Source organism: Canis lupus, chromosome 20, assembly GCF_048164855.1.
Source record: "Canis lupus baileyi chromosome 20, mCanLup2.hap1, whole genome shotgun sequence".
Classification (NCBI taxonomy): Eukaryota; Metazoa; Chordata; class Mammalia; order Carnivora; family Canidae; genus Canis; species Canis lupus.
Window position 1 is genome coordinate 50,803,543 of NC_132857.1, and position 26,287 is coordinate 50,829,829.

At 39.0% G+C, this 26,287-nt stretch overlaps 1 protein-coding gene across 3 annotated transcripts in view; it reads left to right on the forward strand.

Moving 5' to 3' along the window:
* Window positions 1–26,287, forward strand: part of ARHGAP15 (Rho GTPase activating protein 15) — a 608,584-nt gene that overhangs the window by 473,017 nt on the left and 109,280 nt on the right. For all 3 annotated transcript variants that reach the window (XM_072789067.1, XM_072789068.1, XM_072789069.1), the window contains one exon: window positions 7,326–7,460. In XM_072789067.1, coding sequence (XP_072645168.1) covers window positions 7,326–7,460 — 135 coding nt within the window. The remainder of the gene's footprint in view (window positions 1–7,325; window positions 7,461–26,287) is intronic.

The following is a 26,287-nucleotide window of genomic DNA, read 5'->3' on the forward strand; positions in this document are numbered from 1 at the left end:
TGCTTCACAAGTTTCAGTTGTACCTATTTATTATGTTATTATTTACATTCAAATGAAATCTGAGGAAAAATAAAAATAAGACATCTCATTCCTGACCCAGTTCCTGTGCTGGATACAGTGGAAGGCTATTTTGCTTCCTTCAAAGAAAGTAACTGAAGATATTTTATATTAGCTTGTGACAATATTTGCATGCCTTGGGCTTCTTAAGTGATTTGCAAAGGAATATACACAACATGAAATACATAGAAAGCAAGCCAACACGGCATGCCAAAGCATCCCATTAAGAAATGAAAGCTTGTATTTTTTGTCTCATCTTGTTTTGCTTTGTTTTTAGCTTTAGTATCTTAGAGAGTTTCTGGTTATTTCCTTGGTTCCTCCCTCTTTATTACTAATTTGGCCAGACAAAACTGTATTTTGTAGGCCCGGTGGCAAAACCACCCACTCTGCACGCAGATGCCACCATGTTCTCTTACGGTAAAGTAGCCATTTTTAACTGGAGGCCTGCTCATAGCTTCCTGGAAGTTACTATGATAAATTCTAAGGACTAAACCTCTTTGGTTTCGGAGTACAAAGTTTCATATTTAAAACCACTTTCCTCCTTCTTTGATAGACACCACGGCCATAGAAAAGTGATTTAACTTGCATTGAGTTTTTCCTGAGAACATTTTAAATGTTCCCTAGTATTTTGTGTCTGAGGCTATAACAGCAATGAAATATTTGCACTTTAGAAGTAGTAGGTAGAAAGAAAGAATGAGTAAGAAAATGGCAATCATAATTTTATTCTTTGTCCAAAAGCCACGCTAGAGAGTACCCTGCATGTTTATAGAGCAAGTCATTTGAAACAGTTGGATTGAATCTAGGTAGGCAAGCTATTATCTAATTAATTCCAGCTCCAAACCTGTTCTCTTAATCTAAATAATTCTTTTATTCAGTTGGAATAGCCTTGAAACAGGTTTCTGTTGTCTATTATATTTCATTAATGTGGCATAGCCCATGTATGAAGAAAATGTTTATTTATTTATTTATTTATTTATTTATTTATTGAAGAAAATGTTTAGATACAATACCAGAACATGACACATGACATCTTCCTCTTTGGAAACCTGTGGGCAAAAAAAAAAAAAAAAAAAAAAAAAAGGAAACCTGTGGGCATTATATTCATTTTTTAGGGCTGCCATAATAAAGTGCCACAGACTGAGAGTTGAGTGGGATCAAACAACAGAAATTTACTTGCTCACAGCTAGGAAGTCAAGAAGTCCAGGATCAGGGTGTCAGCAGGGTTGCTTTCATTTGAGGCCTCTTTGCTTGGCTTGTAGACGGCCGTTGTCTTCACATGTTTCTTCCCTCCGCACACATCTGTGTCCTAATCTTCTCTTTGTACAAGGACATCAGTCATATTGAATTAAGGCCCATCCATATGACCTCATTTTACCTTAATTACCTCTTTAAAGGCTCCAACTCCAAATACAATCACATCCTAAGGTACTGAGGGTTAGGATTTCATATATGAATTGGGGGTGATACAATTCAGCCCATAACAGACACACTGCACATTTTGGAGGTGATATGTTTATTCTTGGGGTTTGTTCTTGCTTGTCTGCAAGGTCAAAAGGATCTTATTCTAGGGAACATACATAAGATGCAAAATGTCTAGAACTTAGTCTATATTCACTTGAATAATATTTCCGAGCACCTGGTGAAACCCTCTCCTTTGAGGAATATAAAAGAGCCTCAACAGCTGTGGCTTTGAAAAGCACACAATACAGCCCCGGTATTTAGTCTCTATTCTATCTATGTTTACTTAATACACATCAAGTGGACTGACAAATTAACTGGACATTTGGCCAAGTTTCCTAAAATAATGTCCTCACTGAAGTCTCCTGTTAGGCCCAAGATGCTGTAGGAAGGGGCTATAGTGAGTGCAGCACAGAAGGATACTACTTTTGACACAAGGTTTACATCACTGTGTTAGAGAATTTGGAAGATCTTTAATCTACAGGAAATCAGAGTGAACTGCCACTTTAAGGGAACAACACAACAGGAAAGGTTGAGCTAGTTGAAGGATTCAACCAACTTTTTGATTCACTCCTTTAAGTGCTGAACTAAAAATCAGCTATGTCCTTGTAGATAAACAGGGTGTCCTATCCACTTTAATAACTAATCTTCTAGTTTGATTTTATGGCCAAACATATTATTATTTTTCAGATCGGTAGCCCCTCCGGCATCTCTTTCATTTGTGCTCTGGCTTTCATGTACCCAGTGGGCCTTCCAGATAAGGTTTCTGAATGGTCATCTGCGCTAGAAGCAGATACCACATCCTTTCTGAGAGTTTCACAATGTAATAGGTTCTTGTCACCATACTAATGAAATCAGAGCTCTTCTCCCCGTATCCTGGGAAAGTTGGGGTATCTTTTCCTCTTTTTTATTACAACAGTAAAAGAAAGTTGGAAAGAAGCCTTAAAAGAGCCATGGAAAAAAACTACAAGGTAAAAATGTACTTGTTCTTCAATACACAAAGAAGTGCCTCCTTATTCTTATGTCACTACTCTTATGTGGCTTCTGGATAGTTCACGTTATCCGCAGTCACATTTCAATCAACATGGTGAGTTTAGTTAAAATGAGACCAGATATTGCAACTTCTGGCTATACCAATCTACAGAGCAATATCTGAGAAAAGTGATGATTGATCTATTAAACACGCCTTTTTCCTGGGGAATTACCAGGACTGGTTGTCACTATCAAAGGCCCATCTTTCAATTCTCCATTTTAAGAAGGACTATTCCAATTGTTATTATCTATTTTTTTCTTTCAAATAGAAGTAGGTTGATATAGGTATTTTTACTTAAAATAAATAAAATACACAAAAAACCCGGCAAGAAAGGGCATTTCAAGATGGCCTTATACAGGTATACAATATGTAAATACATGTCTTCGTGATCTCATAAAAGAACGGTAGTATTTGGATTCTAGGGCTTGACCTATCTTCAATTCTGTTTAAATGCTTTAAGCCAAAAGCTATGACCGAAACAAATTTAAGAAAACCTAATTAGAGGGCCAGGAGAAATCAGCACGATTATCAGAGTAAGGATTGAGAGAGATCGTGATACAGCCAGTCTTCTTCCTAGGACTGGACTCCAGCATCTCAAGTTTCTGTTGATGTCATGTGACAAACTGTCACACTGAGGCAAATCCCCTAAAACAACAGGATGGTTTATGCAGTCTGCTTAGTATTTCCATTGACTTAATCTCATATATTTTGCCTTTCTAGCCTTGATTCACCTTTCCCTTCATAGCAGCATCTTGGATATGTTTATTTCCTTGTGCTTTCCAAATGTTTTTCAGATATGTTTTCTCATTTGATAACAACAACTTTCCTTCTAACTATCTTCATTTCACAAACAAGTAAACAGGTGAATTAGTGATAAATCCAGGCTGGTGTTTTGTTTAATCTCTTTCCCACGCAATCACAAGTCCTCTTCACCGCATCACCACATGACAGTTAGCTCCTGCCCCTGCCCTTGCCCCTTTCCTAATGCAGTTTCTTTTTATTGTCAGTTTGTTTTATATCTGTTTATAGAAGAATCTGTTCCTCCTATAAATGAATAATTACAAAAGATCAGTCAGTTTACAGGTAAAAGCATAGCCTCGAGTAAGACATTCAGGGATAAAATGTAAAAGTCACTATCTTGAAGTAATAGTCATTCCACTACCACTCACAATGAGCACTTATTTGCCTTTTCCCTTTCAGCTTCTGCCAGCCAAGATTAAGTCTGAATGTAGTAGTTTTGAGGGGTGGGGGAGTCTGCTGGCTTCTTATTCTGGATTCATCACTTGTCAACGATGGAAGAGTTACTTAATCTACCCATGCATCATATTCCCTGTCTGTAAAATGGAGATGATGATAGCAATAGTATGGACCTCACTGTCTTATTGAGACAATTATGTTAGATAATGAATCTAAAGTGCATAGCATAGTCCCTGTATAGTGTAAGCACTAAATAATGGTTATTGCTTTTGTTGCAAAGCACCCTGGAGTGTGGTCGCATTAACTTTATTCTATAAAAGGTTTTGACTTTGTCCATTATAATAGCCAATTCTTAAGTTCTTAGTAAAGAAATCTCAGTATGAGTGTATGTAGTTTTTTAGTTCTCTGTCTACCTCAGGTAATGTTCAAAAATCAATATTTATTGGATAACTTCTATAGATTCTTATGGCTCACTCTAGTGGTTCTCAATTGGGGATAATGCTGTGCTCCCGAGAGAGATAGTTGGCAATATCTGGGGGTGTTTCATCATCACCACTGGGAAGTGCTCCTGGCATCTAGTGAATTAGGACCAGTGATACCCCTAAACATCCTAGTAGCACAGCACAGCCCCCACAACAAAGAATTAGCTAGTGCCAAATGTTAATAGTGCTTTACTGTTGAGAAACCTTGCTCTACTGAATAAAGGGAGAAGCGTAAGGCGTCACCATCACTCACGCAGATGAGTTAGAAAGTGTCTACCAAATGTGTGTCTATTCAAATGTGTTTATAATGATACCTGTTAAAATCAAGATGCAATTTTGGTTGGTTCATTTTGTATATGGATATAACTGCATGTATAGACAAATCACAGTGGCCTTGGAAAATATTCCTTAAAGCCCTCTGGTTCACAAGTAATCTTATAGGTTGGTCATGAAAAAACTTAATATAAAAATTAGATTTTATAGTTCAAAAAATTCTTTCCAATTGCCTGTCATATTATTTATTTAAGCTATTTGTGGAGGACTACACATTGTTTTATTTTTTGAATGAAAAGTACATAGTGGGAACGCTGGTTTAAGTAATACAAGTCAATATTGATATTATTTGTTATTTCAAGTGGATACAATCAAATGGTATTTATTGATTGGCAAATTTTCTTTTTTTTAATGTATATTGAAATATCACATTTTCAGAATCACTTGAATTAACTGATATTTATTTGGAGGTGACAAATATCAATGGTCAAGCAATTGTTTGTTCTTATTGTTTTCTTGCACCAGATAAAATCATTCCCTTTTTTACCTCCCGAACACTTTCCTTTGGCGATCTTGAACGTGTGCACCAAGATGGCATTTTTGTCTTGGACTTTTCTGATAAATTTTTGGTAAAGATAGTTGTGTCTGTGAGAGCACATGTGCGTGTGTGTGTGTGTGTGTGTGTGTGTGTGTGTGTGTTTAGGTTTCCACTTAAAGTTCAGTGCCAAAGCTACAGTACTTATACATTTTCTAAATGTGTTTTAAGCAATAAGTTGTACAACATTTTTAGAACATGTGTTAAGCTATTTCTCTAAGAATGAAGCTCTTAACAAAACATAAGCACTCTGCATGAGATCTTAGCAGCAAAGTGCTTAAAAGATAAAGTAAGAATTGGTACCATGGGAAGAACACCAGCTGTAGAGCGCACAGGTCCATTATGAGAAGTATGGTAGTGGGTAGGGAGAAAATGATTTAATCAGGAGTAAAACCAATTTTATTATAAGGGCACGCAGGGGGTGTGGCACCATAGTGAGAGGGACATTTCAAAATATCTGACAGATTTCAACAATGTGAAAACCCCGTTCTTTAAAGTGACAGTAAACCCCATCAGGTCTCCCTTTTTGATGCTATTGTTAACAGTTGACTGTTTAAAGCTGGCCTGCTAAGATGCTGTCGGCCTATTTCAATAGTATGTAGCCAAATAAAAGACTAATTGTTGAAATACAATCAATCAAAAATGATTGCAGGGCAGAAAGAAGGTCTCCTCCGCTGATTTTGTTGTGGATCATATTATTGTGTTATGACTGAGGTAAGAATGAAGACGGAAAGAAAAGGAGAAAATAGCCCATCTGAAATAAACAGATCCACCTTCTTTCCTTCTCTTTGCAAACATCCTATTGAACAGGAACGTCACTTACCAGCCCTGGAGATAATAGTCCATTTAGAAAAAGAGATCTGATAAAGATTTCGGCTAAGATTTTAAAAGGACATGAACACTATTAGCAAAGCAGCCCATGCAGAGATTCCCTACAGTGACAATTCTCAGCGTTTCTTACATTTTGGGGGGCAGATTCTCCTCTGCTTCATAAAACTGACTCCAAGGGGGCATGGTGGATGCGAACCCAAGACATCGGTAAAAAAACAAAATTCCAGTTGACCAAATGGCTGTTAAGTTCTGGCCAGGAGACCAGGCTTTTCAGTTCACCGCCGCCCCCCCTTGCCCCCAGGTGGTTTAAAATGATTAGCTTTATTTTTTTATTCAGCCCAGAGTCCAAAATCCTTTTCATGTTGCACGTTTACAAGGGCAAGTGCTACGGATCCGCAGCAATGCTTCCCTGCCTTGCTTCCTTTTAGTTGTATGTAAAGATGTTGCTTTCAGACCCTGCTACCTCCGCTTCTTGGGTGAGAAGGATTCCAGACTTCCCTTCCCTTCCGAGGGTGAACAAGAAGAAAGTCATTGTCCAGCGTCTCTTCGTTTTTCCTAAAAACTTCACTTTGGCATTCATGGTCTTTAATATTTAAATGTCTCAGCTCACTCAGGCTTCCCAAGCAAACATGTCTGTTGTTTCTAGGCGGAGTTGGTAAGCACTTGTGGTTTGTCTTTAGTGTGTTATCATTTTTGACAGCTTTGCATAGCCTCTGTAGGCCAACAGGGGTCTGTCTAATATTGTTGCTGGGCACATTTTCCTCGCTGAGATGGAAACTAAAAAAAAAAAAAAAGATATTTTTGAAGCAGTAAGAAGGAATTAATATCCTTTCTCACTCAGTATTCTATTCCTTGCTGACTTTATATTCAGCAAAAAAAAAAGCAAAAAAAAGTGTTACCCATTATTCCCTTGTACATAGCAAGGCTAACACATGTAAAGCAATAACTCATTTTCTATTGCCATGTTTAGCATATGTCTCCTGTTGGCTCAGCAAGGCCTTTAGGCCGGTCCCTTGAGCCGGCCATCATTGGCAACTCTTAGCCCCTCGGCCTCAAAACCAAATAGCTTTGAATCATGTTGAGCTGTGATGCTAATTTTCATACTGATGCATTATGGGAATAAATGTATCTGACATACTGTGTCAATGGCACTGTCTCTTTGTGTCTCTTGTTTTTTTGTTAGCTGCATTCCTACAGATGGTATTCCATTGAAAATGTTCCCTTCCTACGGAAAAAGGGGAAAAAAAAAAAAAAAAAAACCATGCACAGCACCAAACCTCTAGGTGCAGAAGGCTGTTAACGGTTGCTGATGATAGTAGGCAAACATTAACATAATAATTAGTGTCTTGTAATTGTTTCATTAAAACCAGTTGTTCCATTTCTCCTCGTGTTTTCCCAGAAGAGAAGCTGAATTTGGACGACAGCCAGTGGGAGGACATCCACGTTGTCACCGGAGCACTGAAGATGTTTTTCCGGGAGCTGCCTGAACCGCTCTTCCCTTACAGCTTCTTTGAGCGGTTTGTGGAGGCGATCAGTAAGTAACCTCACAGCCAGGAGGCCTTGGTGCACTAACCTGGCAGCCTGGGATTATTAAGCAAACAATAAGGACGACAGTGATAGTCATCATGGAGATGATGATAGCCCCAGCACTCCACGTGTTTCATTGCAGTTGTGTGTTTTGGATGGCTTATTTTTATTCCTGGCCCTGCACTATTATCTGAGCTTGGTTTTGGTTTTTGGTTTGGGGTGGGTTTTTGTTGTTGTTGTTGTTGTTGTTTGTTAAAAAAAAAAAAAAGGATGGGTAACCTAGTTAGAGTGGCCAGTGGTTGACTTAAACCTCCTCCAGTGAAAATAGCTCCTGGTGGCATCTGTTTCAAAGGGATCACCTTTGGGATTCTCAGCACCTGCCTTTAGGGCTTCGGAATTGGCAGTGGGTTTGAGTACAGAAGGGTCCTGAAAAAGAACTTAGGGGACTTTCATGACTTTTCGTTAAAGAGGTGTTAAATCATCAGCTAAGGCATCATGTTCTCGAGGCTCCCTCAGCCTTCAACCACCAACACTAGTAAATAGCTACAATTTGCTTATGAACAGGGTAATATTAAATTAAGTAATGGCAGGTTTCTTCTGGCAAACTGGTGACTTTGTAGGAGGTTGGATTGTATCACATACTAACCAGTCGTCACTGTACACTCACTCCGTGAAGCTTCCTTTTCTATTGCTTTTGCATTCAGAGCACACACGCTTAAGTTAAACATGAGTAAATGAATGAATGAATGAATGAATGAATGAATGAATAAAAATCTTTCCAAATACAAGGAAACTTTGGCTACTGATGCTTCGAGAAGCACCTACTAGTACACCTAAATTTAGTATCTTGGGGTACACTTACTATAATTGTGACAGCTTGGGAAAAGTTTCCTGGCAAGCAAGCTGATTCAAGGAGGGAAAAGAAAGAAAGAAGAAAGAAAGGTAAAATTAAAAAGCTTGCAAGCCTGGCAGGAGCTTAATTAAAGTCCAAATGAGAAAAATCTCCAAGAAAAAAAAAAAAAAAACTCTGCTTAGGAGGTCTGATACCGGATGGCTGTGTGTGCAGTGTTCCCATTAGTGGGAGTGGGGATTTGGGGGGCCTGTATGCCCTTTTATTCCATTTCCCATTTCACGGTCTTCATGCTTGTTTACAGTTCTGGCCACCAAATGATATCAAGAGGAATAGAGCAAAGTTTATCTTCCCAGGGTCTCTCTCTTGTTGTCTGCTCACAATTTCAGATTTTCTTGTTGTCATTGTTGCTCTTGCTGAAGATAGTAGCAGGTGCTCTAATGGTGGGTTTTGAAGTGAGGCTGGGGCTCTTATCCCCTGTCATGACTTTTTATTTCAAGAGCTTTCTGCTTCTCCAGGAGAACGGTATTTTATGGTCCCCAGGCTCAACTTTTTAAAAGGAGGAATAGGGCAGTCCAGGTGGCTTAGCGATTTAGCGCTGCCTTCAGTCCAGGGCGTGATCCTGGAGACCCGGGATCGAGTCCCACATTGGGCTCCCTGCATGGAGCCTGCTTCTCCCTCTGCCTGTGTCTTTGCCTCTCTCTCAATCTGTGTGTATCATAAATAAATAAATAAATAAATAAATAAATAAATAAATAAATAAAAATAAGCCTGCATTTCCATAACAGCATAGTTCAATATTCTGTCTTGGAACACGACAAACATGAAAGATCAGTGGCAATGCTAGTGCACTATTCTGGTGGGAAGTTGGGGACCATTCATTTTGGTACCTATTTCTGATTAAATGTATTTAAAGCAGTCCTACAGATTTCACATCACAGCCTCCAGGCGTTTAGGTGAGCATCACGTTTTTGTAAGCATACTTGTACATGCGCTGATTTGAGAGCTGTGATATAGGCACCCGTCGTTTCAGGTCCCTGTGGTTCACCTGATTCTAAAGCTGTAAAGCAAGCCATTCCCTTAGCTTAACACACAGGGGAAGCAGGCCCTCAGAAGCCATGTGAGGGCCTGTCCTTTGACTCTCTACAAAGAGTAGGACCATCTCTGCATGATCCTAGACTCCATCTCCACTTAACAGAAGGTTAAAAAAAAAAAAAAAAAAAAACCCAGAATGTTAGAAACATTGGCATAGTCAGAATGGAAAAAGCAGAATTGAGGTGGCAACGTGCTATTGTGACTAATGGCTATTGGGAGAGTTTTTGCCAACACCTATAAAATGGATTATAGCAAGAACGAAAGAGAGTGTTTAAGAAAGTCCTCTGAAAATGTAAGCTACCGTGCAGATGCTCACAGTGTTTCTTCAGTGGAGCTGTGTTCTGAGAATGCAATATAAGAACAAGGAGGCAGTTTTTCCTTCATTGCTTAAGACAAGGAGAATCAACCTGAACAACCTTGCCTTTATCTAACTCAAAATAGCACTTAATTATTTCTTACTCTGTAAGATAGAAGGACTAACCGACAGGGTTGTAGGGCGGGGAGATACGTTACAATGTCGGGCAGAGACCTATGTTTACTAACACGTGTGTTTTTGGAAGAATCTTGAAGTTAGTTCTGGTGTTCGAAACTCAACTAAACTCAGCTCTAGGTGGTAGTTCATATTTAAATATCTTTAAGCAATGGGAGAATGGCCATCTACTTTTCGGCAATGGCAAAACTACACCAGAGTAGGTATTTTTAGCACATGGTGCACCAGTCAAGTACAAAATATTCCAAAATGATAAATACATTTATATCCAACCCCAAATTGGTGATGGGTTTCATCACAGCTCTCACTGCCTCCTGTGAAATCCACATAGCGAGAAGCTCAATAGACCTGCCCATGAGGTCTTGGCTTTCTTACAAAAAGGAACCAAGCAGGTAAAGGAAAGTCATGGAGAAGGTGTCCTTATATGCTGGCTCTTGGCCTCTTGGCCATCAGATCTTTGCCCCTCACTCTTTGCTCTATAACGGAAGAGGGTTGACCTAGCCAGCTGCATTTCACAGGTGCTCTTGAAGTCTGGCTTCCTGCTGCCGGAGCCAGTGGAGGCCCTGGCATTAGGGAGCAGAGATAGAGGGAAGGAAAAGGTTAGCTAGTCCATTGGTTTTGTCCTCCACCCCCTCTCCCTTGCCCACCCACCTGCCTCAAGTAGTTTCTCTACCCGAGGGTCCATCTTTTCCATAGCTTCAGCTTTGCCTGGAGAGGCCCAGTCCAGCTCCCGCTGCCAACCAGGGATGCGGACCCTCATCTCTTTGCCTGCCCAGCCTGGTAGGAGCTTCCTGCAGAGGCTGGTTTCTCAGTTACTTCCCTCTTCCTTACTTGGCTCTCAGCTTCTTCATCACATGGGTAACCAGTTCCCTGCATCGAATTAATTCCCTCTGTTTGTGTATATACTTGAAGTGGTTTCTGCTCTTTGGTTAGACACTAGCAAAACACCATGCCAGTCAACGTTACGGTTCACGTCACTCTAACATTATTTCCCTTTTCTCTTTCATTACCCCCAATCCTAGTTCGTGAAGGCTTAACATTTTTATTTGGGAGAGATTGAGAGATCTGTTGTCCTTTCATGACAGAGTTTAAAAGTGAATAGACCAAAAGGAATTTTCACTTCCAACTGGAATGCTTCGCCCTCTGAGGAGGAAATGTTATTTCATGTACAAGCAATTAATGACCACTTGTGCTATTGGAATTACTGTTAATTCTCATTATATGTTTGAAAGTCATCATTACATATTCTGAGAAAAAAGAACAGAAGGCATTTACTTTTTCTAAGTAGTTTCTTTTTGGACCAAACACAAACATTAATATGATAAGAACCTGTAATTGCCATAGCGATCCCCTGTCTGATAACACTCATTGAGGTAACAAAAACACCAGAGATTGTTTTATATTTCAGAATCCAAGTACTGCAGCTATTGATCTGAAATTCTATATTTGAGGTCAATGCAACTGGGTCACCGCAGGTTATTTCGTAGGGATTTAACCCACTGACTGCAAGGACTTAATTCCCTGGAAATGACTTGTGCTGAAAGCAGTATTAGTACTGTAAATGTGAACTCAGGACAAAAACACAGCTATAGAGTTTTATGATCTGTGATGCAATCTTGGGGCTAAAGTCCTGCAGGGGGTCTGGACATTTCCAGTATATCTAAATCCTAGGAAATGTACTAAGCCTACCTCTATTCCTATTTTTTTTTTCGTTCTGGTAACTCTACACATCTAAAGAATAGGGACTAGTAGAGTCTTTTTTGATTTAATGTCTGCACTTTTCCCAAGTCCCTGGGACAGGGAAAGAGAGGAGAAAAACTTGTTGGCATTTTTTACAATTATCTCACTTAATCCTCAAAATAACAAAGCAGAAGATATTAGAGAAGTAGAAAGATCATGTGGAAAATAATTTCTGGTTCATAATGTTACTATGAGAATTAAGTAGGATAACATTTTCCTTACTCTATATTAGGTACTCAATAAATGATTTGAAAGAAAGAAATTCTTCAGAGGAGTAAAGCAAGTCATAAAATATCTCCCAAGCTCACATGGCTCAAAAGATTAGATTTAACATTCAATTCCAGACTCTAAAACATGAATACTTGCCATCATCATATGTTGCCTTTGGGGGACTATTTAGAAGAAATCTCAAAAAAAAAAAAAAAAAAAAAGAAGAAATCTCACTCGAAGGATAACTAACCAGCTATTGACAAATACGTGTGTGTTATGTCTTCCTATATAAGACCTATATGCGCTAGATAGGACCACAACCAATTTTTTTTTCTTTCTTTTTTTAAATCAAGGTTAGAATTAAATTTAAGGATCAGAAGTTTCGATAATGAAGTTTAAGGTTAGAAATAAGGTAGAGCTTTCCAAAGATGGGCAATATTTCAATATTTACTACTCAACGTTAAAGTCACCCGTGGTTTAATGTTGTCCTCTCCAAATGTATTTTGGACCCTTTACTCTATTATTTTTATGACCAATTGCTCACCCATTCCCTTTTGAAATCGATTTAGTTATACCCAATGTTATTTTCCTATTTCACATAAGTAACACCTTCAAGCTTACCTTGGATTAGTCTTCTTTTCTGCAGTTTTTCACTTGTATCAAATTACAACATGCAACAAGCCAGTACTGCTTCCGGGTGCTCAGCCGGGGATTTGTTTCTGCTTTCCGAGTTAGCACCACGTTTTCCAGAGGACGTGTATATTAGTTTCCTATTGCTACCATTACATATTATCTCAAACGAGTGGCCTAAAATAACAGTAATGTATTATCTCATAGGACAGGAGTCTGACACTGGCCTCACTGGGCTAAACGCAAAGTGTCAGCAGGTCCAAGTTCCTTCCTGGAGGCTCTAGGGAAGAATACATTTTCTTGCCTCTTCCAGCATCTAGAAGCTGCCCGCATGCCTTAGCTAGTGGTCCTCGGCCTCCACCTGCCCAGGCAGCAATAACACTAAGTCACATGGCTCTGATCTCTTCCATAGCCACGTCCCCCTCTGCCTCTCTTCTGCCTCCTTCCACTTTTGAGGACCCTCATGATTACTTTGGGCCAACCTGAATAATCCTGTATCATTCCCCCCATCTCAAGGTCCTCATCTTTATCACATCTGCAAGATCTCTTTTGCTATGTGAGGTAACATACGCACAGGCACTGGGAATGAAGGTGTGGACATCTTTGTGGGCCATTTTTGACCTATTACAAACTTTTCCCTCTCATAGCTCACACAGGTAGCAAGAACTCTATTTCCATGCCACAAAAAGCTGTTAGTCTGTCGATTTCCATCTGCCTTCCTTCAAATCCAAATGATCATAGGGGTCGAGATGACAGTGAAACCATAGCCTGATTAGTAGATGAGATGGAAGTAAAGAGAAATTACCTCATGTGTTTACTTACGAGATGTGTTCTTTATCATTTGTGAGGGATAGGCTTAGAGATTTGACTCAAGCCTGGCTCAAAGCTCATTTATTCAAGGACTGTCTGATAATTTCATTTTAGGCACCTTCACCTCAGCTCTTTGCTGCTCTCACTAGAAACTGTGAGTGCGCAGTTGTTGGTTTATTGTATTCTGAGTTTCCAAAGTTGCCTTTGTGTGCAAACATAATTATGTTTCCTTCCACCCCTGAGCAATGCTCTGTATATTTACCATCATGGGATTGCAATGGGTGCTAATTACCGGATCGAAATGACCTTCTGGTTCCTTTGTCATTTTTTCCAGGCTTCTGAAGTAAATATTTTGTATATATATGAATATTATATATTACTTATTTTTAGTAGGTAGTACTTCTATTTATATATTATTATATATATAAAATGCTTATTTCATGTATCATGTTTATTTTATGTAGATTCATACACACAAAATAGGCACCTATGTATGTGACACTTAGAGGTTAGGCAAGCCAGGGATAAAATGAAACAATGATGATGTTCCATATAACTCCTCAATTTAAAAGCACACATGCATTTAAAGGTGATATATTTTTAATGCCCAGTTTTTGCAAACACTGATTAATTAAGCAGTAAAACAAATTGTGAGACATGATATCCATGAGACTCACTGAGCACCATTAAAATACACCAAAGGTAGAGCATACCCCATCAGAGTCCTTAAATACAACTCACAGTCCTGTGTTTCTATCAGTCACATTATCCTCATATAAAAATGATTTAACTTAGAGGCGTTGCCCTATGGCAGAAAAGTATCTATTGCATGTTCTAATGTTTTTTTTCTTCCCCCCTATGGCCATCATGCCATTTTACCTTTAAAGTATGCTTTCAATAAGTAATTGGGGAAAAAAGCCAGTCAAGTATATTTGCAAATATTTTCTTTACTCTTGACTTTATCTTGCCCTTTGGTCAAACTGTTTCTGATGCATCATCAACTCCGTGATGACACTCTTTGGGAGAAAAGAAACAGAGCTTGCAAGGCACTTGACTACAAACAGTTGCTAAACATTGAACGCATGATAGTGACAAATTGCCTTAAAACTGTAGAAAGTAAAAAAGCAGGGTTTATAGGGTCACCCCAAAGAAACCAGAGATGTCAAAATAATGGATTATAAAAATATTCTCGATAGCACCGTTTCAAGGAAATTTGAAATTAAAATAAAGGTAGATTTTACAAGTACTCCCCTTCCACTAACATTTCCACTGTAAGCTAACATTCTCACAGAGTTGGTGGGGGTTTTTGTTGTTGTTGCTCTTTAATCAGTGTGTGTGTGTGTGTGTGTGTGTGTGTGTTCTAGCAAACTAGAAGTTTTATGGCTGATGCCTAGCCTGTCTCTTAACTCATTCTAATTATATTCATAATTAAATTGTAAAAAAAAATAGTTGACTAGAGCCAAATGGCTTGCACAGGTGTTTTTTTGTAGGAATGGTTTAGTGCTACATAATAAACAACTGGACCTCCATCTACTTAATTTGGCTTAATGAAAAGTCTTTTATAAGTAAAACTAGAAGGTGATTCAGAACTCAAATTGGGCCTTGACTCTGAAATTAATTGAGTGGTAAGATATCAGCTCCATTAGAAAATGTGGTGCTTGCTTTTTCGCTTTTCCTTAAAATTTTCCTTTTACTTGCACTCCTTTCTTCCATATCCTTAAGAGGTCACTTTCAAAGCATTAAACTTTTCAAACTGAGCAAGCAGCCAGTCAGCCTTCATGAGTCAGCTTCCTGAGCATCCCTGCTCCAACTGAACAGACATGCTTTTAAAAAATACATAACAAAATGCAGAATTTCTCCTCAATATCTTGGTGAAAAACAGTTACCTTAAGCCATTCCTCTAATGGTAGATTTAAGTGACTGGTTTTCATTGCCTGTTATCAGGTTCACTGCATCATAGATGTTAATGAAATCGAGAGTTTGTGGCCTTTTATTCTACACCGAGGCTCCTGCCTCATTTCACATTCTTAGGTTGATACCACATTGTCATCACCACTGAGGGATCTTCCAAAAACCTGCCTGCACACCCACCACCCACTCTGACTCTGGCCACATCTCCCAAAGGAGAATGGCTCCCTCTAATTTACCAGTAAGTTTTTTTTTTTTTTTTTTCCTCATTCTCACTCAATACATATGATTCTAGTAGTAGGGACTAAGTAAAATGCAAATGGCTTACGATTTCATTTTGAAGAAAAGTCACATTCTTTGCAAGATCTTCAAATTTCTACATGCTCTGGTCACTCACAAGTTCTTGGACTTCTTGATTTGCGCATTTCATTCAAGCCCATTGATGTCTATCGGTTCTTCTTTGAACATCCCCAGTGCATTCAGGATCTTTGCTGAATTCTTCTATCAGTGGCAAGTCCCAGATTTCCATTCTTTTTTAAAGATTTTATTTATTTATTCATGAAGGACACACAGAGAGAGAGAGGCAGAGACACAGGCAGAGGGAGAAGCAGGCTCCATGCAGGGAGCCCGATGTGGGACTCGATCCCGGGTCCCCAGGATCACAGCCTGGGCTGAAGGTGGTGCTAAACCGCTGAGCCACCTGGGCTGCCCCAGATTTCCATTCTTGTGTTAACTTCCCCTTGAGATCTCCTCTATCAACTAAGCTAAAATTTTTACCTACACGACATATCACCACATATTATCACTTCATTAAAATGCTGACCCCACTATTTACTACCTGTAAGACCTTGAACAAGTTCTTAAACCCCCCCCACCTCAATTTCCACATCTATAAAATGGATGTAAAAACAGTATGTCCCTTGTGGGGATTGAGAGAATTAAATGGAATGCTAACAGCAGCAAAGCACGTACTTATACATTTCCTGGCCTGTGGTATACGGTGAATGTTAGCTAGTATTATTAAATTAGAGTACAATCAGACTATACAGAAGACCACACTCTCCAATGACCTTTCTACCCATTCCCACATCTTCCCATGCCTCCGGGAAAGCTGTCTTAAGTGACACATATGACCATCTTGGTTCTGCTTTAATATTTGTTTCCAGAATTCCAAACCGTACCAAACATGTTTAAGATAGTATTACAAGATATCATCTTGGTTCACAATCCAGGGACTTCCACTTTCTGTATCTCAGGACATTTGTTACTGGTTCTGGCAGCCATTCCCAAGTCCAACCCCACTTGATTCATCCAAAATCTGTCACTTTATTATAGGACGTACATCTTAATTGTAACTCAGACGCCAAACTGCTTCTCCAACCTGACACTGCCTTGCTTCTATCAAATATTAGTAAATCTGTGACACTCACAGTGGCACCAGAAGAGACAACTACAAAGTAAAGCCTTCTTCCGGTTGGGAACTTAGCTGCTTCATAGTGTATCCTGTGTTTCGGCCTATGAAAATTATAAACTCATGGGTGGGTGAGAGTTTAGGGTATGGCAGGGAATCTATACACCAGCTTGTGTAAATATTCATAGCATTGTGCATCTTTCTCACATATAAAAACATTTAAAAAGTCATCCACTAAACTCTATTAAATAAGAAGTCATCCCTCCCCATATGCACGTGTGCACACATATATTCATTGCACCAACCTGAAATATCTTATTTTTCTTTTTCAGCTCTCACACTTTGATATTCCAGCTTTTAAAAAGTAGAATTATTATTATTATTACAATTATTTTAAGAGAACTTCCATATTAACCTCCTATGAGCTATTTTCAAAAACTGGGTGGAACGTTTACCTGATAACATACCCGATTTTCTCTTAACTGGCTCACACACACTCACATGCCTTTATGTGCTCAAGCCCCAGTCCTTTTAGTTCTCCACTGCTCTGTCCATGAAATAATCTTTTTCAATTAATTTCTAGGACTATGGTGGGCTCCTTGAGATGTGGCATTTTTTCATTAGGCTCATTCTACACTGTGGTCGAGAGTTAAAACTAATAGCCCTGATGATGGCTGCTGGAGTACTCCAGCCGCCTGGGGGAGTTCTGCTCTTGTTGGAACTGCAGAATCCAGAGTCGTCTCGTGGAGAACTGCCATGTCATTTGGAGAATGGAATTTCCCCCTAACCATTGACTTACGTATTGTCTACCTCCACTTTGGGAACCCGACAAATGGAAAGTGGGTACCTTTTGATGGAAAACAAGTAGCTGTACTGGCTTTAAAAGTAAAAGTAATATGTTTGGAAGGTGAGGACAAAAATAGATTTTTAAAAATCCATGAACTATAAAAAAATTTTATTGGATAATTATGACAGTTTCCTCCTTTTGTTGACTTGTAGTCTTCCATTTAAATGTGCAGTCCCTGTCGCCATTTTATTTCATGCAACATCTTTATTACTGCCTAAAGTTGGAAATTCCAAAAGGTCAAATGCCTAAGGCCCTGAGTCCATGATTATTGTTTAACCAGGCAGCTCTTGGCCCCTTTCTCTTTTCTTCTCACTTGGAGTGGCCAGCCAGTGAAAAGTTGACTCTTTGAGATCTCAAGTCCATTCCTCTGCCAAGTAAGGGATGGGCAGACCTAATTATTGCCATCTGTCCTGCTGATGGAGAGTGGATACAGTCTTACCAACAGCTGAAATCAATGATTTTTGGAGTTCTTCCTCCAAGTCCCTACCTAAGCACAATGGTAAGACTGTTCTTTGACAATTTTTGTGTGTTATTCTCTGAATATCTAATTGGCACCTAAGAAGGAGCTATTACCTCATTCAGAATTTTTTTTTTTTTTTGGAAATTTCTATTTCTTTGTGCTCTGTTATAAAAATGTTTTAGGAAAAAAAAAATGGAATGATCCTGAGCAAATACTAGACACAGAAAGACCTCAGAAGCCCCTGTCTGTTATGTTTGAATTTGTAATGCTCAGTGCTTCTGAGAGCTGGATCCCTGAATGAATATGGAGCAGTATTAGCTGAGCAGAAGATCCAAAGCCCTCCACAAAGGGGAAAAACAGAGCAGTTAGACCATAACTGGGAAACTCACATTGGTCAATGTCAGAATCCAAGCAGCCTCTTTCTCTACTAGTCCCTTAATATCTGAGAAGACCAAAAACATAAACTGCATCCCCTATTCAGTGGTCACCTTCCTTTCTCTATTCTTTCAATAATCCTCAAGAATTAATGTTTCCAGACCCTTCACACTCCTCCAAGCATAGCCCTCTAAAGTTTAGAAATTGTCTTAGAGAGCTTAGGCTGCCATAACAAAATACCATAGACTGAATGACTTAAGCAACAGAAATTTATTTCTCACAGTTATGGAGGCTGGAAGTCTGAGATCAGGGAACCAGCGCTGGGTTCTGGCGAGACCCCTCTTTTTTTTTCTTTTAAGGATTTTATTTTTTTATGAGAGAGAGAATGCATGAACCAGGTGAGGGGCAAAGGGAGAAGCAGACTTCCCAATGAGCAGGGAGCTGGATGCAGGACCCCCAGGATCATGACCTGAACCGAAGACAGACTAAGCCACCCAGACACCCCTGGGGAGAGCCCTCTTTGTGGCTTGCAGAGGGGCTGTCTTCTCGCTGCATGCTCATGTGGTGGAGAGAAAGCAAGCTCCAGTCTCTTCCACTTCTTATAAAGATGCTAATTCCATTGTGGGGTCCCACCCTCATGACCTCTTCTAAACCTAATTGTCTTCCAAAGGCCCTACCTCCAAATCCCATCACCTTGGGAGTTGGGGTCTCAATATATTCATTTCGGGGAGACAAAAACACTGTCCATGACATAAACCAGACTTTAGTGGAGTGTTTTAAATGTATAACTTTATCAGTATAACTTCCCTCCCTTATTCTGGCAATAGCTTTCTATTACTGCAACACAAAATTTAATTAGTTCCTTATTAATGCTATTTAATTATATTATTGAAATCTGAAATTAAATGTAAAGTCCCAGGTGTCACTTGTACCCCTTTCTCTCCCATGTGAAGTTTGTGCATTTTTAAACTTATATGCAGAACTGTGCATACAACCCTGTACCGCCATGCTCTCCTCCTCATGACACCAGTAGGGGAGTTTTGCTGTTTTCCCTTTTGCATATCCACAGAACTTAGCTCACCTGAATCACAGGACAACTGCAACTGGGACTAAAACCCAAGTGTTTAATTACAAATGCTTCCGTCTTATAATTCAGCCTTCCTCTCAGCATTATGACATTTGCAGATCTGAACAATCTCTGCACATCCATGCCCTTGAAGTCTGGAAGGCATTTGGGACAATGGGGCATTTAGAGATAGTTTACAACATTTGGGGAAGAATTTCAAATATTGTGCCAGTAGCAAGAATTCTAGAGAGAGGGCATCCCTAATTTACAAAGTGGAACTCTTTAGATTTTTGAACAATTTTTTAGAATTACTTTGAATCAAAAATATGGCTAACTAACAGAATCATGTTAATACAGAGATAAACCCTTCATTGCTTATTTGAAAAAAGATTGTCCCAACCATACAATTTAAAACAAAAGCGACAAAATTTTGTGTTGCTTTCTGTATCCCCAGCAACATTTCAGGTTATCATTTCTTGTGCCTGGGTCACTGGAAAAAACTTTTAAATATAAAACTAAACACCAAAAAAAAAAAAAAAAAAAAAAACCAACAACAAATAAATAAATAAATAAAACTAAACACCAGTGCAATTCAAACACACCTAACGGAGAAGAAAATGCGTAAAGTGTGTGTAGAAACAGGGCACTATGTCCTCACTACCTTTGCTAGCAAGTGAAATAAGAAATGACATCATAAGATTTTTCATAACTTTCATCATCGGCGTTATGTAATTGAAAAGTAAGACTAGGGACACCTGGGTGGCTCAGGGGTTGGGCGCCTGCCATTGGCTCAGGTCGTGATCCTGGGATCCAGGATCGAGTCTCGCATCGGGCTTCCTGCAAGGAGCCTCCTTCTCCCTCTGCCTGTGTCTCTGCCTTTCTCTCTCTCAGTGTCTCTCTCTCTCTCTCTCTCTCTCTCTCTCTCTCATGAATAAACAAATGAATCTTTAAAAAAAAAAAAGAAAAGAAAAGTAGGACTACAGCAAAAACTTTGCTTTACCTCTTATGTCAGGTGCCAGAAATGATTTTCATTTTTGGGTCTACAAACTAAAATCAGTGTTTCAACCCATCATACTCATAGCGGATAAACCCCAATTATAGCTAGGAGTTGATACTGTGTCTACTCACACTCAGTGATATTATTCCTCTTGCTCAAAAATGCTTAACATCTTTGTTGTAATGGAGAAAACATAGAGAAAGGTACACAGATCATGGGAGTGTCCTTCATTGGGAATTTTTTTTGTTTGTTTTATAGAAGTGATTTTCCAGGTTTGTATGTTTGTTAAGTCTTTTCTCTGATGAGTAATTGTAAATTATCTCTGTTGAATTTTTACATATGAAATGGAGTAAAGCAGGGTCACGTCTAGGTATAGAAGAATACAATATCACTTGCCATCCTTTGGTCTGACCGGAGCATCTCTGGGTTAGGAGCTATGTCTTACTCATCTCTGTAGCACCAGCTCCAGGTGAATATAAAAACATAACGTGCCTTGTGGTAGTTGTTTCATATAATTCCACCTTTAAATTTTTGCTCTTTAATGGTAATGAGCAGCAGTAGACTGCTGACATCGGGGTGGGAAGGGGGTTGTTGGTGAGGAGGTGAAGAAGACAGGTGGAAGCTGCTTAATTTAACCCATTTTGCTGGTAGTGAATTTAAGGATTAACTGCTCACAATTCTTCAAATACTCTTATCTGTCTTTTAAGCTCTGTCCTACAACTCCCTTCAGAAGAATATGCCGACTCTAGTCTTTGTATTTTCTATATGTCAAAGTACTATTACTATATAATTTACAGAGAATTCATCTTGGTGGTTAAAAAGTTTATGAGACAAGAAGGGGAAAATTAAATGAGCAGTAAAGTATCTTGATCGGGCTAGTGAACTTTTGCAGTCTTCAAAGGGTTACCTGAACCCTTGCTCAGACAACTTGCCAGACTCAACTGCAGAGCAATGGTGGGGAGAACAGTGAAACTGTACTATAAAAATAAATTACTGTCATGAATATTAAGCAACAAGAATATAATAAACATGACTGTTTGCACGATTCTGATTTATTGGTACTGATATGCGTATAAATTATGACACTAAGTGTTTATTCTAGTTGTTTTAGAATATGGGCCAAACAAAGCTGGGTGGACACTTCCCGCAGACCTTTCCATCTGCCACCAAATTCCTAATTCTCTGCTCCTGTTGCTGTGTTTCTTATGTCGGTGGCACCAGGACCGTGTGTGAGCAGCCATTCCCTTTAGTTTACTTTGCAGCATGAAGTAGATTGCCTTTCCAGGATCTGGGGTTACAACCACCATCATGAAGTTTCCATTCTCTCCCAGTGGAGCAGCTCCAGCTGCAATGCGTCCTGAAGGCCATTCCTACTTGCTCTGTTAAACAGTGCTCACTTTTGACACGAGAGGGTTCATTACTATATTTATAAACCTTTTGGCCCCAGATTTGGGATTTCCCAATGCTGAGGAGCACTGTATTTTGCATACTTGCTTAGCAGTGGGTGTTCTGGATCACTAGTGCTGACATATTAAAGACAGAGAGTGATGGAGAGAGAGAGAGAGAGAGAGAGAGAGAGACTCTCCAGATACTCTCTGTGTAAAAATCTGTGTATCCTTGTAAAATCTGGACGTACCTCACCTGCCAAAAGATAACAACTACACAAGTAGCGCAATGTTGGTCTTGCTGATATTCACAAGTAGAAGTTATTAAGATTTGCCATCAGTTTTAATTGACACTATTTGGAACCAGATATTTACTAAACAGATGGCCAGGATAAGGTATCGCACAAGAAAACAGCATTCTCCTGCCTCAGGTTTTTAGCTTTTATGTTACATCTCATCTAAGTTTACTTCAAAAGATTAATTAGTTTAGAGTCTTCTTTTCTCTAACGTCGGTGACAAGCTACAAGGATGATGGGCAAAAATGTAATGACCTTAGCAAGAGCTGCAGTGTCCATGCAGTGAAGTGTGCCGTGGGTGTACCCTGATGATACCTATAAAGAACTGTTGATATAGGGGCACCTGGGTGGCTCAGTCAGATAAGCGTCTGCCTTTGGCTTGGGTCATGATCCCAGGGTCCTGAGACTGAGCCCCATGTCAGGCTCCCTGCTCCACAGGGAGCCTGCTTCTCCCTCTCCTGCTCCCCTTGCCTGTGCTCTCTCTCTCTCTCTCTCTCTCTCTCTCTCTGTCAAATTAAAAAAAAAAACTGATGGTATAAAAACAGCTGGCTATAGAGGAAATGCCTTGCTAAAGGTCATGATGAGGCAAGAATTGTTGGCTACTTAGAACTGGAACTCCCACAACATTCTTGGAGAAGATTTTAGCTTGTGTCAAAAGGCTTGAAAACATGTGCACCTTTGCATTGGCTATTGCACATCTAGAAATTTACCTTGAGGTATTTTCACAGAAATGTATAAGCATGTGTACCAACTGGCTTTCCAAAATCATATTTATAATGATGAGAAATGTAAAATTAACATATGTCCAAACTTAGGGAAGGTTAAATTATAGCACATTTATATAATGAAATATTATACAGTTGTAAATTGTGTTGCAGAAAACATCGCTTCTCCGAGTCAAATGCCAATAAATATTAAAATAGAACATAAGTGTGTATGGTATGGACCTATCTTTATATATGTATGTAAATACTTATAAAGTAGACAAAAGACTAAAAGTCTTTCAAAATATTAACAGACATTATCTCCGAATGCTTATACAGCCATTGAGTTGTGTGCTCTCTTGCTCTACTCTTCAAGTTTCTAAACTAAGCATAAGTACTTTTGTAATGGTGAAAAAAAAAAAGAAAAGAAAAGAAAAAGAAAGAGAGAGAGAGAGAGAGAGAACAGAATAAAACTAAAATGTAGGAAGAAGGTGAGCTGACCTTGTTGTAAGAGGTCTGAGAATCAGTTACTCAGTTACTTAATCCTAAACGTGGTTTCCACCCAAATCACCTTTATGGAAACAGATTCCTAGACCTACTCACAGACTTGGATTCACTGTGCCTGGGACAGAGTTCAGAATTTTTTTTTAGGGAAATACAATCCTCTGGTAATTCTGATGTGTGGACAGACTTGGGAACCACCGATTTCAGTCCTTTCTCCTCCATAAAGCCAACTAGGAGGAGAGCAGGCACTTCCTTCTCTTAGCATGCTGACATTACAGCATCTTTCCCGAAGCCAAGATGTATGTTCCTTGCAGGGGACCCTAAAGAGGTAAATTCTCTGAACTGGAGAGGAATATGCAAGCACGTGTGATCTAGTGGCACAGTGAGTGATGAAGACAACCACTTCCCTACAGAAGGGAGATAAAAGGGCCGTGGTTGGAATGGTTCACCAGAGAGTCATTCAGTGTATGTGGAGTTTGAAGGGCCAGCCAGGGAAAGAACATTAGCAACAGCTCTAGCCCTTAGATGAGGATGCTGTTTGGGGCCAAATGGAGAAACTGAGTAGAATACAGAAACAGCAGAAGATAAGGGGAGGACACAGAGTAAGCCAGCATCGTAAATCCCATGAAGGCTGCGGCTGGCAGCTATCCTACCTTATCCTGCATCCTCCTGTCCAACACAGTACCTTCCTCGGAAACACCAAGTAAATATTTGGCCAATAAATCAACTAACTGATTGTAGAGAATTCAATACTACAGAAGGATTTAAAATGTAATCTACAGCAATGAAAAACCATTTAAATATTTTTGAGGAAAGTGGGACGCCTGGGTGGCTCAGTGGTTGACCGTCTGCCTTTGGCTCAGGGCATGATCCCAGGATCCGGGATCGAGTCCCGCATTGGGCTCCTTGCCGGGAGCCTGCTTCTTCCTCTGCCTCTCTCTCTCTCTCTCTCTCTCTCTGTGTCTTTCATGAAAAAATAAAATCTTAAAAAAAATTTTTTTTGAGGAAAGTAGTGAAAAGCAGAAAATTATGTTTTTAAGAAATTTTTAGAGGGGTGATAATTGGCAGGGTGTGTTGAAGAGAAGAGATGGGAGGCAGAAAATTGTGTTTTCCTGGTATTACACTCAGCTACCAATCAAGTGTGACCTTAGGCAAGTGTCCCATCCACTTGGGGACCCATTTTCTTCTTTCTGTAAAGTGATTAAATGATACTATATCAAAATTCTGAAATTGACATGCATGGATATGCAAGAGACTTAAGATCCATCGTCCAAAGTGTTGGCCAAATTTGGGTGTATTTTTACCTGTGTGTTCTCTGGAGCAAAATTCTCAGGAGATTTTCAGAGAAAAACAAAAAAACAAAAACAAACAAACAAAAAACACCCTAAGAAGTTATAGAATAAATGCTACTCAAAGTATCGTCTACAGACCAGTAGCATCAGACTGACTTGGACTCCTACTAAACATAGAGATTCTGAGGCCCTGTTCTAGACTTTCTGAAAAATAGTCTCTAGGGATGGAGTCTGGGAATCTGTTTTTATAAGCACTACAGTTTATGTGTATGCATGCAAAAGTGTAAGAAACACCGGGTAGCTAGATGCTGCTTACCAGCTTAAAAATTTCTATTTTGTAAAAAAAAAAAAAAAAAAAAAAAAAAAAAAAAAGGAAAAGGAAAAGAAGGCACATATGAGGAAAAATTACCAAAAACAAATAAATGAAAGTTGCAAAGATTTAATGACACCTTGGATATTCAGTCATTGTCAGGTTTTCAACCTTGACAACCAAGGGAAACAGAGAAGCTATGATGATGAGTTGTTTTGTATACAGTAGAAGGCGGGACCAAACAGCAAGACAGTTCACACCTTTGTGCTTAGAGAAATTCTTCCAGTCACTCAGCTGAATATGGCTACTGAAATACTGAATAGCTGATCAGAAGTCGAGAGTGATCAGAATGAAAATTTTGGCAAAATTGAAGATACCATGAGATAATATTGATTGTGTGTCCATGTAGGAAAAAAAAAGGAGAGCCTAAAAATGGGATTCCTGCGGGTAAAAAGAGTACTAAGATTTGATGCATATATGTAACACAAAATTCCTATTCATGGATGAGATTGTTTTAAATTTTCAACAGAGCATCGAGAAATGACCACAAAAAGCAAAATTGAACTTTGGCTAAATTTGACATAAGCTTTCTAGTTCTAAAAGCCAAAAGGTATCTTTAAAGTAAATGAAACCAACTCTTGATTCAAGAAAGAGAAAAGATATGCAGATTGAAAAGAACTTGTAACTCTGAGTCTACACTATCATTAAGTGTACTTAGATTTGTACCATATAATTATTATGATTGTAGCAATTAATCAATCAACTGATTAACATGTAGGGTCAGCAGGATCCAGTGATCTTATCTTGAAGCTTGAATTAATTAATTATACTTCCTTCAACATTATTATTTTCTATTTGTGTACCCGGTTTGTGCAAGTTGCTCCTATTGACAAAATGTGGTTTAGTCTCTCTACTTATCACAGCAGGTACGGGCACTCACTGAGGTACTTTTGATGATATAAAGTCAGAATTATAGGGAAATTGAAATATTTTCAGTACTACCTCAAGTAATTGCTTTGTTATTTTTATCATCAAATGTTCCATATAAATTGTACAAATTAATAAGATTATTTCTAATGATTTTTAATATAAGACCAAAGGGCTTTTGTCTGTCAGAATAAGTCAAATTCAACTACACTATTGTATATTGTATAATGATTCTATTATTGAGACAATTCAGTTTATATTGCAAGAAATACCCAAACCCTCACCTTGCAAACATGGCTTTTAAAAAAAATATTTTAGACGTGTTTTCAAATATATTATCTCTTCTGCTAATGCTTTGTGAAATGTTTAAAGCTGTACTATTCCCATTTGTTGCATCGGTACATGAGCTAAAACATATTTGAAGGGATTTTTCCGGATTGCTAAGAAAAGTACTGGAATAGAATGACTTTTTCACCAAACAGGTATGAAATGGCCTCTTGAGCAGGCACTGAAGTTAGGGACCGGAG